The sequence below is a fragment of the Hirundo rustica genome, chromosome 1 (assembly GCF_015227805.2).
Source record: "Hirundo rustica isolate bHirRus1 chromosome 1, bHirRus1.pri.v3, whole genome shotgun sequence".
Taxonomy (NCBI): Eukaryota; Metazoa; Chordata; class Aves; order Passeriformes; family Hirundinidae; genus Hirundo; species Hirundo rustica.
Genome location: NC_053450.1, coordinates 120,573,043 through 120,585,288, shown reverse-complemented (window position 1 = coordinate 120,585,288; position 12,246 = coordinate 120,573,043). Strand labels below are relative to the sequence as shown.

Here is a 12,246-nt window from a genome sequence, read left to right as displayed (position 1 = left end):
CAGCTAGGAAGGATTTTTTAATCCATATTGTGCTTTTCTGTCTCTTTACTTCCAAGTGCCCATGGAAGAAGCTTTCACCTTGTTAGATGTTCAATGCTACCACAGCCACAAGAAATTATCAGGGACGTTCCAAGTTCACATTGCTGGATTTTGTTACTACATTAATCATCAAAACCAATGAAAAGATTACCCTATGGATTTTAATCGATGTTAAACCTATGTCTACTGAGTTCAACAGCCAAATATATGTGTATATATGCTGCTTTCATATCTTATATAAAGGAATGAAGCAAGAATTATAAAAACTTTTGGAAGATAAGAGACTCCTGAAGATTTTTGTTCAGCTCTTCTTAAAAAGCAACAAGAATTCAGCAACAGACATTGCTGAAATATTCTGCTCAGGCAGCGTATTTATCCTCTGAGTGGTAAAGAGGGTCACACACATGACTCCCCTGGGCTCTACATGCCCATCGCCATCAGCTCCTCGGCTGACCTGATCATGCCTTTCTCCCGTGGCCAGAGACAGCAGAACATGGCTTAACTGACATATGACCTAAATCAGATTTACAGACAAATCAAATCCTCATTTCCAGAGAATTTGTTTCAAGGCTTACATTAAGGCAACTTGCAACCTAGGCTCAGCAGAGATAAATTTTTAAATCTTTTATTATGTTGCACTTTAAAAGGTTTACCATGTCTATGGTGGAGACTGCCCCCACTCATGTCTGCCAGGGAATGGCAACACCACAATATATTTGAGATTTTAATTCATGTCAGTACACCACAGGTATGGTATAGCAGCAAATACAAAGTGATGAATCAGCAGCTCAAGATTTTCAATGAGAAAATACATGTAAATTAAGGACAATATTTTCAAAATGAACACAGCTTCAGAGGCAGAACAATGCGGTGACCTTAAACAAGTATTATAGCACTCTATTTTAAAGACAATATTAGCTATTTTGTCTTGGGTAATGGGGAAGGGAGGGTGACAGATTTAGAGTTGGGGAGAGGGAAATCATGCAGGCTCTGATTAATCAGAACTGTCTACCCACATTTGCCTACACAAGCAGAATTAAAGCCATCAAACAAGTTTTAGGGCCAGATCTCAGAGACTGCAGTGGAAATAATATGTCCTGACATTTTTAGAGTTAAAGTGATAAGGATGAGTGCAGTATTTTGTCATAACAAGTCTTGTGGTCCTTTGTACAGGATACCACAGCTCTACTTTGGGAACAAAGAGTTAAAATTACTCAGAGCTATTACATCCTGTCTGCTGCTTGGCGGGACCACATACTGTGACAGCTGCGAGCTTTACATCCTCTACAAACTGACATTTTACACACATACTAAGTGCATCACACTGTTCAGCTTGTTTTCTCTATTAGCCTTAGCAATTAAAAAGGCAGCACTTTCCCTGCTAAGAGGTGTGCCAACCCCTCTCTTTTGTATTAATGGTTAAAAAGCAACCCTTTACCTTTTCATTTAGAAAGGTTTTCTTTCTAAAGGGCATCGATACATACTACATGTCTCCCTTTCTAAAAAAGCTTTCTTTTTATCGTGGATGGGATTCTTTTGTGTTTCTTCTTAACCTAGGATAGAGCACAATAAATTTACATTCAGTCCAGACCACATCTGAATAACTCCAAAATTCATCCAGATAACCAAATCTGATACAAATTTAAAATAAGGATCCACTATATACATTTATGATGTCATGTTGCCCATCAGAGCTTCTTCTACTGCCTTGGTAGAAATGGAAATAACAAATAGAAAATGTTAATGTAGATCAGAGCTGAATGTACACCAAAAAAAAACCCCCATCTTCTACATAATGACTCATTCCACTGCTCCATAACTATCTCTAACAATTACACTTCGTAACACTCATAACAGAAAGAAGCCTTTACTGGTTTTTGAAGATCTTCTGTCATCACTGAACCCTGTCTCCTTCCCCATTTTTCAGTCCCTTCTTCTGCCACTGCATTATTCCATGTTGATGGTAAATAAAAGTGAATTCCAACAGCGTTTAACACTTGGTCTTCTGCATACAGCACTGTGCAAGTGCCTACAGATCCCCCAGCTGCCAGTCCTTCCACTGATTCTATGACTTTACCTACCTACACCTATTTTGTCTCAGAAAGCATGAGGCAAGATATATCCTGGCAGTTATTCAAATGGCAGGAGGAGAAAACCAAGGTGGCCAGCCCTGCTTTTTCTCTAATAGGTAAAACCTCTGTAAGTCTTCGCTAATACCTCAACATTCTTCCTTCAGAAAGTTTTTTCTTCCCCATATTCTTCCACTTTCAGCTTGGTGAGGAACATTTTTGTAATGCCCACAGAACAGTCACACTTGATCCCAAAAGAGCAAAACTGCCAAGGAACACCCAGAATCCAAGTTTTTAATTACAGCAGAGAATAATCTGATCACACTGACAAGCTCTATATCTGCTATCAGTTTCTGAAATTGCACATCCCAAAACTTATGTTTGGAACAGGAGATTCTCCTCATCAGCCCTCACAAAGACATGGTGTGTAGCAGTACAGCCATCTCCTGACACACCAGATGGCACTGGGAGGTTCATTCCTTAATTTGTTGACCAGCTGTGTTCTCCAGCATGGAATTGCTAGAATTGAAAGCAAATGACACTCCACCTATGAGGCCTCTAACACTTCAAAGCGCCCTGCTAGAAAATGCTCTTCTGCTGTGTCCTGGTGCTTTGGTCAGCACTCTGCCAACACAGGATCCCCATTATCCTTGTCATGTAGCTTGACAGAAGCTGTCTTATGCCCACACAGATTACGCCTAACTTTGTTACGATATCCTACTGAGATGCAGAACCTTGGGATTGATTGTTTGAGAGCCAAACTGCCTCCGGCTAAGAATTTGTTTATAATTCGGAAAGCTATTTCCAACACGGCTGTAAGTGATGGTTAAGGAAAAGTAACATGTATTAGGTCAAGCATGCCCCAAATATTTCGCGTACTTAGCACATGTGGTTTCGTTTCTACTGAAAGAAATCCGGTTTGTGCACTGTGGGACCATTCTGTGAGGTGAAGTGAGGTATATTAAGGATGGACCAGTGGGTTCACTTCAAAAAGGCACTCCTGATCTGAATTAAAATGCTTGTATGAACACAAGCTCCTCTAAACTTCATGAACCCACAACCTTGTCCAGAAAGGAGTTCCACAGATCTGCTGCATAAATAATTATCTGAAATATCTCTCTTTTGTTTGCTTTGCACCTGGCCCTGACTAGTACCACCTTATAATGGAAGAGATGGCAAATAATCCCTATTTACCTCTTTCCCATGTTTTAGGAGCTCTCTACCTATTCCATTCTCTGCAGCTCTATTGTTTTCCATGCTGAAAGGACACACATGTAAAGTCTTCCTAATATGGAAGCTGTCTGTGTCTCTGACCATGCCCACTCTCTTCTCTGAACAATTACTGCGCTAATACAGCCTTCCGAAATAAGGTGCTGTCAAACACAGCTTACACAGTACTATGAAGCAGTATATACTTGCTGCTTCACCCTCTATTCATTTCCTAACAGTTTAAAACATATGGTTAACATTAATGCTTCTTAACATTTGCCTTCTTGATCAGCCCTGACCTAATGCACTCATGAAACCATCTGTCATTACCCCAAAACCTTGTTCCCGAGTGGCAACACTGCAGATTGACCCGAAAAATGAACAAGAATTTACAGTCAAGTCTGTCATAACAGGAATAACATTTAATGCAAGAAAGGAATCATTTTTCAGGCACACATCAGCAACAAGAAAAGCTGCTATTAACACGCTAAACCGTTCTGCAAGTTGTTTGTAGCCGTTACTATTTGGCCATTTCTTGCTGCACTACAAAATCATCATCTAATAACAAAACCCTTAATCTTAAGTCTCCTGGAATTTTACACATTTACTCTAGCATCTGTCCCATTTGCCCTTACCCTGTTCTTCTGGCATACGTGTGCCAAAAGGAGGGATTATCTGTCTAAGGATTTTACACCCTTTATAATACATTCCAAGTGAAATGATCAGGAATTGCCCTTATAGATACGTAGCATCTATTTCTAGCAGACATCAGACAGAACAGAAAAAACTTCTAAGAGTTATCCAACTACTTCTTTTCCCCCCCATGTTCTTTCTGCTTCGAGCCACAAAGAATTTAAGCCTAGTTTTTCAAATACAGAAGTACTGTGTGTGTCAAATTTGCTGTGGAAGATCAGTACTGACCAATCTGGCCTAAGCAGTGCATCTACTTATCTATGTGGGCACCGGGATCTGCAGAAGGCCAATTTGTGACATATGTGGTTTGTCTATAGGGCCCTATCCAGAATATGCAGTTTTTTCAGCATATGAAGGAGGACAGACAGAGTCAAGGCTGTTCTCCATGTTTTCCTGCTGCAGCTAAGCCTGCCCACCTAAAGGGCTGCCTTCTTTACAACTGCGATGCTACAGTGACTTGTGCAACCATGTTGCCCCAACAACCAATGGAGATCCTCTGTGCAGCTAATCTAGCAGACATCTGTAATTTTGAGACAGATAGCCCTGAGTTTCATTGCTCACTGTCACTCACATTTCCTACCCTCTAAAAAAGGCATGAGGTCAAGATCAGAAGTGTGTCATACAAACCCAGAGTCCGGTGAACTGGCATTACTGTTAACATTGCATCCCTTGACTTCGGCTGGTACTGCTGGAGCGCAGATCAGTATGTAAGAGTCTGTCTCAAAGTCTTGGAGTGTTTTGATTTATAAAAAAAAAAAAGTCAATGATGAAAGACTGTACACATACCTTCAAGACAGTCCACTGCTCTACCACAATTGCATCATAGCCCTGCGTGGTTTTACGGTCTTCCACAGCAACATCTTCAAAGAGAAATACTCCATCCATTGTCCCGTGTAAAGAATCTGTGAAAACACAGGGCTGCCTGTAAGCTTTATAGAAGACACTCCATGTGTAGTGAGGCATCTGAATTTATTAATAACATATTCTTCCAAGGATGTTACTAAAAAGTTCATAGACATTCTCTGATGGTCTATCTCTATTAAATGAATGAGACTTGTATGTCTAGCAGTTTTAAGAGCAATCCTACCCCCTAATAGAAAATCTTGGTATCCAGTCTGTTATTCCACCCTTAATCAGAAACCATCAGAAGTCATCAGAAACCACAGCACCCCCATTCTGAGCAGGCAAAAGTGATTCAGTCCTCAGTTCAGCAGTACTGCTCACTTGCTTGAAGTTATAAACACACTAAAGACCATGAATTATGTCAATGTGTTATTTTCAAAGGGTTACGAAGCATACTGATTTATTTTTATGATATTGATACTTATGACTATATCCCTTCATTCACACAATGCAGAACCCTATATATGGGTCAGTTACTGCAGATACAGTGATCTACACAGACTAAGGATGATCTGGAATATCTGAACAGTGTGAAAGAATATATACACTCATAACTATTTAATCAATTTATGAAGGCATTTTGACCATCTGGTTTAGTGCCTCTCTGTTCTCATTTGCATTCGCTACATGTTCAGCCTTTTTTTCAGACAACACATACTCTTAAAGTTACTTGAGCAGCACTTTCTCCTTTAACTCAGCCACACACTCCATTAACCAGCAATCACTCCCATATACCAGAACTTAGGTTTTGTCAGCTCCATGACAGAACAGAAACAGAAAACTTGAAAAAAACAAAAAAAAAACCCCAAATACCCCAAACTTATCTTTCTTCCTTTCTTTCAATAAGCTGATTGATGGCACAATAGAATTATGTTTAGGGAAACTGTAAATAAGCAGGACTGTGCTCTTTACAAACAGAGAAAATTCTTCTCACATTGTCAAAAAGCGTCTTTTTCAGCCTTTCTAATATGAACAATATATTTACCCTGTATGACTGATTAAAAAGACCTTGCTTGTCCCCTCCCCAAATGTTGCATTTTGCATGATAGTTTCCTTACATTTCTAGCAACACTATATTCCTTGAACAACATACATGTTTTTGAAAGGCAGTCACACATGCCAAACTGACAGATTCTTGAACTGACAGGGTAATCTTCTGGATAAGCCTGCTTAGGTGTTTCATCAGGGTCATCCTGCTTTCCTGGTGGATGTTACAAGGTCAAGAAATGCCAGCAGGAAGGAATCGCTGCCTCCAAGGGAAAACATATATCAAACTCAGGAACAATTTTCACAAAGGAAGCAGTGAGGAGGATTAAGAGGCTTTTTACCTCTTGCAGACACAATCTCAGTCAACATCTTCCAATGTCATTTTATGAACTAAATTCAATTTATTATCTGGAAATAACAAATTTGTTGCAGGCTTTGCCTGCAACAGACCAGACTCCTATATCTGGAGGCTTATGTCTACACACACGCACTGCAGCAAAACTGCTGCTGCAGGTGTCAATGCACAACCCCTCTGTTTCTATTTGCACAGTCCCTTTTCCTCTTTTGCTGCTGTTGCAGTCAAGTCATTAATTTGCAAGTCAGGAGATGCAAATAATTGTTTCTAGACTAAGACAGCTTTTTTTTGTTGTTCATTTGTGAAGGAAAAAAAGGTGGAAACCACTTACTTGGGATTTTCCTTGAGATTCTGTTGGGAGACTGAAAGAAGAAAAATACTCTGTCTACTCTCACACTTTTCCACAGACAGATTTCCTGCAACTCTATTTAAAATAAAGAGAGCCAAAGACTCCTGACCACTACAGCAAGTCAGGATTACACATTGCTCCAAGGTGGATGAGCTGGACTACTAACTCCTGTCATCCAGATATATTTCTTGTTCAAGTGAGAAGAATAGACATTTTTGTTGTGAAATAACAGGCCATATCACTAAGTAGCTGCGTTACAGGTTTGAAAACACAGGGAGAGCAAGCTTGCCACATACCAAAGGGTACAAGATTTACAAACCAGCACTTTGTTAGACCTGACACTACAAAGAGGGAGCCAACTCAATTTCTGTGAAGTATCAATTCCAACATCCAAACCCATATCCAAATCTATTTCAGGATGCTAATGTACAAATAGCCCTTTAATTTTCCAAAGCAGGGATGACAGGACAGCGCCTAAAACTGAAAGCAGACTCCTACTAGGCACAGACATTCGGATCTTGCCAAGGCAGCTTTATACAGCACCAGTGCATTGCTCCTGTATTGTGAATTCCCTTAATGAAATTCAGCGTCACACTGTTGGCACAACTGCAGCTTGAGCTCTCCCCCCGCCCTGTGTTTGCCAGATAATTAATAAGCGATCAAAACACAATCAGCAGGCGTGTGTTTACACTCACTCGTAAATCATCCTTTATGTTTCACTCTGCTGCACATTCCTCTCATGCAATTCACAGCTTCCACATATGTGAATATGATGGCACATATGAAATGCTTTAGAAACCAATAGCTGAGCTTGGGAGACCCTACGGGCAGCAGAAACTTCACTCAGCAGTGCTGAGTTTATGGTTGGACTTGTGATCCTAAAAGTCTTTTTCAGCCTAAATGATTCTAAGGTTTTGCTTCCTTGTTGGAAGTACAATAATTACTGTTGAAGGCTACATCCATCAGTCATACAATCCACTGATTTTTTGTTTGTTTGTTTGTTTTTTGTTTTGTTTTTGGTTTGTTTTTTTTTTGCTTGTAAAGAAACACATGGAAAATGAGAAAACTGTAAGGGGAAAATGATGATGGAAAGACAGCTGCAAATGTAAAGAACAGTATCTGTCTAACAGAGTGATGCTGGTGAAAAACTCTACAGAAACTGGTTGATGACAATCACTGAGATTTCCCTCTCAACCAGAACTAACCTCCTCTCCGTACCTGTTGTGCCACAGTGTTTTAAACATTCTTGTCATGAATGCACACCTGCCAATTCTCACATCTCACACCTTGGCCGCAGATTACCTTTCACAGGTCATGTACTACACTTCCAGAGAAAAAGAGGGGCACAGGAAAGAATAATTGGGTCATTAATTCCTTCGCATGTGAAGCAGCTGGGATGCTGAGAATAATGGGGGAAAGGAGAATGCAGCAGAGAGAAAGCTAGCAGGGTCACGTTTTGAAGAAAAGGCACTTATAACACATGGGACGGTGTCAGGATCAGCAGGAATTTCAGGGAAATTCTTACACAGAGATGTGGAAGGGCACGAGGAAATGGCCAGATGCACTGAGTCTGTCTGTAACACCTATATCACACAGGGCTCTAGATCTAAGAGCAACTTAAAGTTGACAATCACATGTTCTAGAGCTGGCTGACTAGGTGAGATGCACCTAATCCAACAGTTTCATAGAATCATAGGATAATTCAGCTGGATGTGAACCTCAGGTCTCCAGTCCAACCACATGCTCAAAGCAGGTTCAATACAACTGCAGATCAGACCACTTGTGGCTTTATCCAGCTGCATCTTCAAAATCTCCAAGAGTGGAGATGGCACAAATTCCTTGGCAGCCTCTTCCAGAGAGTGACTGTTTTCATGATAAGAAAGTGTTTTTATATCCAAAAAGGACCCATTGTATTTCAATTCATGTATATTTTTTCCAATCCTCCTGCAACACACAACAATCAAGGACCTGGATCCACCTTTTTGATTGTCTCCTTACAGGCACTGCCAGGCACGGTTAGGTCCCCCAAAGCTGTCCTTTCTCCAGGCTGAACTAACTCTCTCAAGTGCTGGCTCATCCTCAGCTTGCTGCCTACTAAAATTCCCCTGGACTTTTCAACAGAGCTGCTACCCAGCCAGGCTGTCCCCAGCCTAGACTAGTCAAAAGGCCTCTCCCTTCCCAGAGGCAGGACCTTTGTCCTCATGGAAATCCAATCAGCTCCTGCTGGCATGTTTTTCCAGCCTGCCCAGGTTCCTATGGACAGCAGCCCAGTTCTGAGGCACATCAGCTGTCTCCTGAGTATGGGATCATCCACAAATTTGACAAAAGCAAGCCTCATTGCCTCCTGTGCATCACTGATAAAATTGTTTTTAGGCCCCAGGATAGATCTCTGTTGTACTCCGCTTTTTACTCCAGGTAAACTGCAACCATTTAACCATGACCCTCTGAGTCTAGCCATGTAACCAGATTTTTATCCACCAAGGCTGCATGGTCCTAGCTGGGATACAAAAATATTGTGGGAGCCACTGGCAAACTCCCTTAATTCACCCGAAACGACATGTACTGCTTTCTCTTTACCCACAAATCGTTATTTTAGCACAGAGGACAATCAGTTTCAAGTATGTTTTACTCTTGTTAAATCCACCTTGAATGTCCCCAATCACTGTCCTCTCCTTCATGTGTCCTTAAATTCCAAGAGGACCTACTCAGTGAGCCAGCCAGAAATGAAGTAAGGCTGAGCACCCTGTAGGTCCCTGGTTTGTCCTTTTCTTTAAGGATAGGTACAACTTTTACCTGTGTCTGTGAAGACTGGGGCAAAGGAAGCACCAAGCATCTCAGTCTTATCTAGATGTATCTGATCTCTTCTGCACATCCTGATGTAGGATAAGGTGGATCACAACACAAATCCTACTGACTATATTGGTCCAAGCCTAGATTTCCATTGATTACACTGGAACTTCAGAGTGACAACTCATACAAAGATTCCTGCAGGGCAGATTTTACAGATACATTTATTCAGCTGGATGTTACCTAACCTGTCTACAAAGATCAGTTATCTAAACCTTTAGATGGTAAGTTGGTCTTTCCAGTTTTCACTGTTTCTTATGCAAAGTATTTCCTGATTCTGATGCAGCTGTGTTCTCTTTTGGTAATCTCTTGTTTAACATGATTCAGCTCCTAGAACATAGCCTAAAGTTAAAAAGTTCCTTAGAAATTCCAAATATTCCTCCATCTACAACAGAGCAGTAAGAAATGCCAATAAAACAAAACATTTTGACTTTGCCATTTGTAGTATCATTTCCCAATCTCTACTGTTGAATTTCACTCTTTCTTTAAGAAAAGGCTCCAAAAGTAGAGGTTAAAATCAATGTCCTTCCTCTGAAAATGTTCTATTACCACTGCATCTTTTATTAAGGTTTCCTGCTGTGCACAAAAAGCTATTTTCACTGGGTTGTATAAATATTTGATGTAGCTCGATTGACAAAAATATATTTTGATGTTCTTGCTTCTGATTTATAGGAGGTATATGGGAAAAGATTACTTACTTTACCGTGACAGCTGTCTTAACAGGCGACAAGTTTCCCCTCTGTTGTCTTTGAACTACAAATTCTCCATATCTAGGAAAACTAACCTTTAGGCTGCTGTTGCTCTCAAGGAGGAAAACTCTCTGTGGCTTCACAGGGCACGTGCCCAAATGTCTGCTTTTGCTTTGTATTTGCATTCCTGCCCCCTTCTGAATCTTTTCACCCCCAGTACACATAGAGAAAACAATTCCATATGGATGATAAAAATCCCAGTACTACAGTGGCTAAGGTGACAATAATCAGCCAAAGGCATCTCCAGCTCATCTCTGTTGGAGGCAGATGACAGAGACTATCAATTGGACTCTCTTAAAAACCTGACTACTTTCTTCTTCCAAGCAAGTCACGTTTTGTTTCATTTGCTTTGTGTTTAAGTGCTGTCAATGTTTTCTGGATGGTTGGCTGGCTTTTTCTAGGTTTGAAAGGCAGAAAATTCACAGACAGAATGGTACAACAAATACAAAAATGCTAGGCACTTAAAGAGCTGCAGTTCAAAACAACTGAAGATGAACAGGCTTGTGATTACTCTGTTAAGGCATCAAAGTATAAACCTGCAGAGGTTTGACTCTTCCTGCCTTCTAACAGTGCTGATTGGAGACTTGCTCTTACAGGAAAGAAGGAAACCCCCACCTGTTACTCCTTTTCCATTTGGTATTAATCTGTAGCTTGCTGCTACAGTCTCCATTCTCACTAGAAGAGGGCAAAGGTGAATTCCTATGGTCACTTTAGATCACTAGGCAGGATCAGTTTACACCTGGGACTACAAGGCAGAATTATCAATTACATGAGCTGGATGAAAAACACCAGCAAGTAACTGAAGTGCAAATTTGAATAAGTAGCTGTTATCTGCCAACACGAGAACATTAAAGGACCAAGCAGGCTGCTGTTTCTAACTTACCAGCAAAATCTGAATACATTTAATGTATGGTGTAACTCTGCATGGTTTGCATATTGTGATCGGCAATTGTGTTATATTTCTGTTTATAATTATCTGGTACAATAAGCAAAAAGAAACAATTGTTACCAGTGAACTTTAAAACTCCTTTAAAGACTAATTATTAAACTGTTAGCAGAAGGAAGAAACAGATTTATGACTACTGACAATCTGGAAATCTTCACTTCATCGGGTATTCCAAGGACAAGGGGGAAAAGCAGAAGATAATAACCCTGCTTTTAAGTCTAATAAGCAAAATAATGAATTCATACTTTAAGCCAAAAAGAAAACCAGCCCCCAGAACAAAGAAATGTGATATAGCCAATTAAAGAAAGTATGCTGATACTACCTTAATTTGGAAGAGGATTAATCAGTGAATAAGACCAGATATGAAGAGCTGGACAGGCTGCCATAGAAGTCTAGAAAAATAAGGAGCTGAGAAGCCCTCAGACCCCTACTTCTTCTCTCAACCCTACGCTGTGTTGTTTGATACTGACTGGCATATGAGCGAAAAAGCTATTCCATTTCTCTGCAGCATAGAAAAAATTTAGGATTTATATTGTAAAACATTGAACTGCAATTAATAGCAACTTACAGATATTCTTAGTAAATGTTCTTCTAACAGCATAATACACTTTTAGAAACCTTGCTTCAGCTTTTTTATTTCAAAACTTGTTCCTTCTCTAACCATAAAATGCTAGTAAAAATGTTTATTAATTGTTCTTCAATCACTAATCTAACTTAATCCTGAATCTGTCCACTTTTACATAATTTGTTGTCCTGCTTGGGTTGAAACTTTTTTGCCAGCATTCAAGCCTACTTTATCTATGTCCACAGGCAGTTACCCAGCACTCCTCACTCTGGTATCCAAGTACATGAACCTCCCACAGGGCTCTGCTATGTAAATGAACTCTGAAAGTTTAAGTAACGGAAAAATGCTGTGTTTAAAACATTTTAGAGTGAACTGACAAGCAGATTAAAAAAATAAAAAAACACTGAGTCTGATAACTGAGCCTGATAGAGCCAATTAGCGTTGCCTCTGTGCAATTTATATACATGAAGTAAATGACCATTTGTTTTTAAGCAAGTTAACTAGCAATTACAAGGTTTTCCAGGAAGCTGTGTGA

At 40.1% G+C, this 12,246-nt stretch overlaps 1 protein-coding gene across 2 annotated transcripts in view; it reads right to left on the bottom strand.

Annotated features, from left to right (window-relative positions):
* Nucleotides 1–12,246, bottom strand: part of RFTN1 (raftlin, lipid raft linker 1) — a 103,101-nt gene that overhangs the window by 19,810 nt on the left and 71,045 nt on the right. For both annotated transcript variants that reach the window (XM_040081528.1, XM_040081539.1), the window contains exon 7: nucleotides 4,797–4,912. In XM_040081528.1, the coding sequence (XP_039937462.1) occupies nucleotides 4,797–4,912 (116 nt within the window). The remainder of the gene's footprint in view (nucleotides 1–4,796; nucleotides 4,913–12,246) is intronic.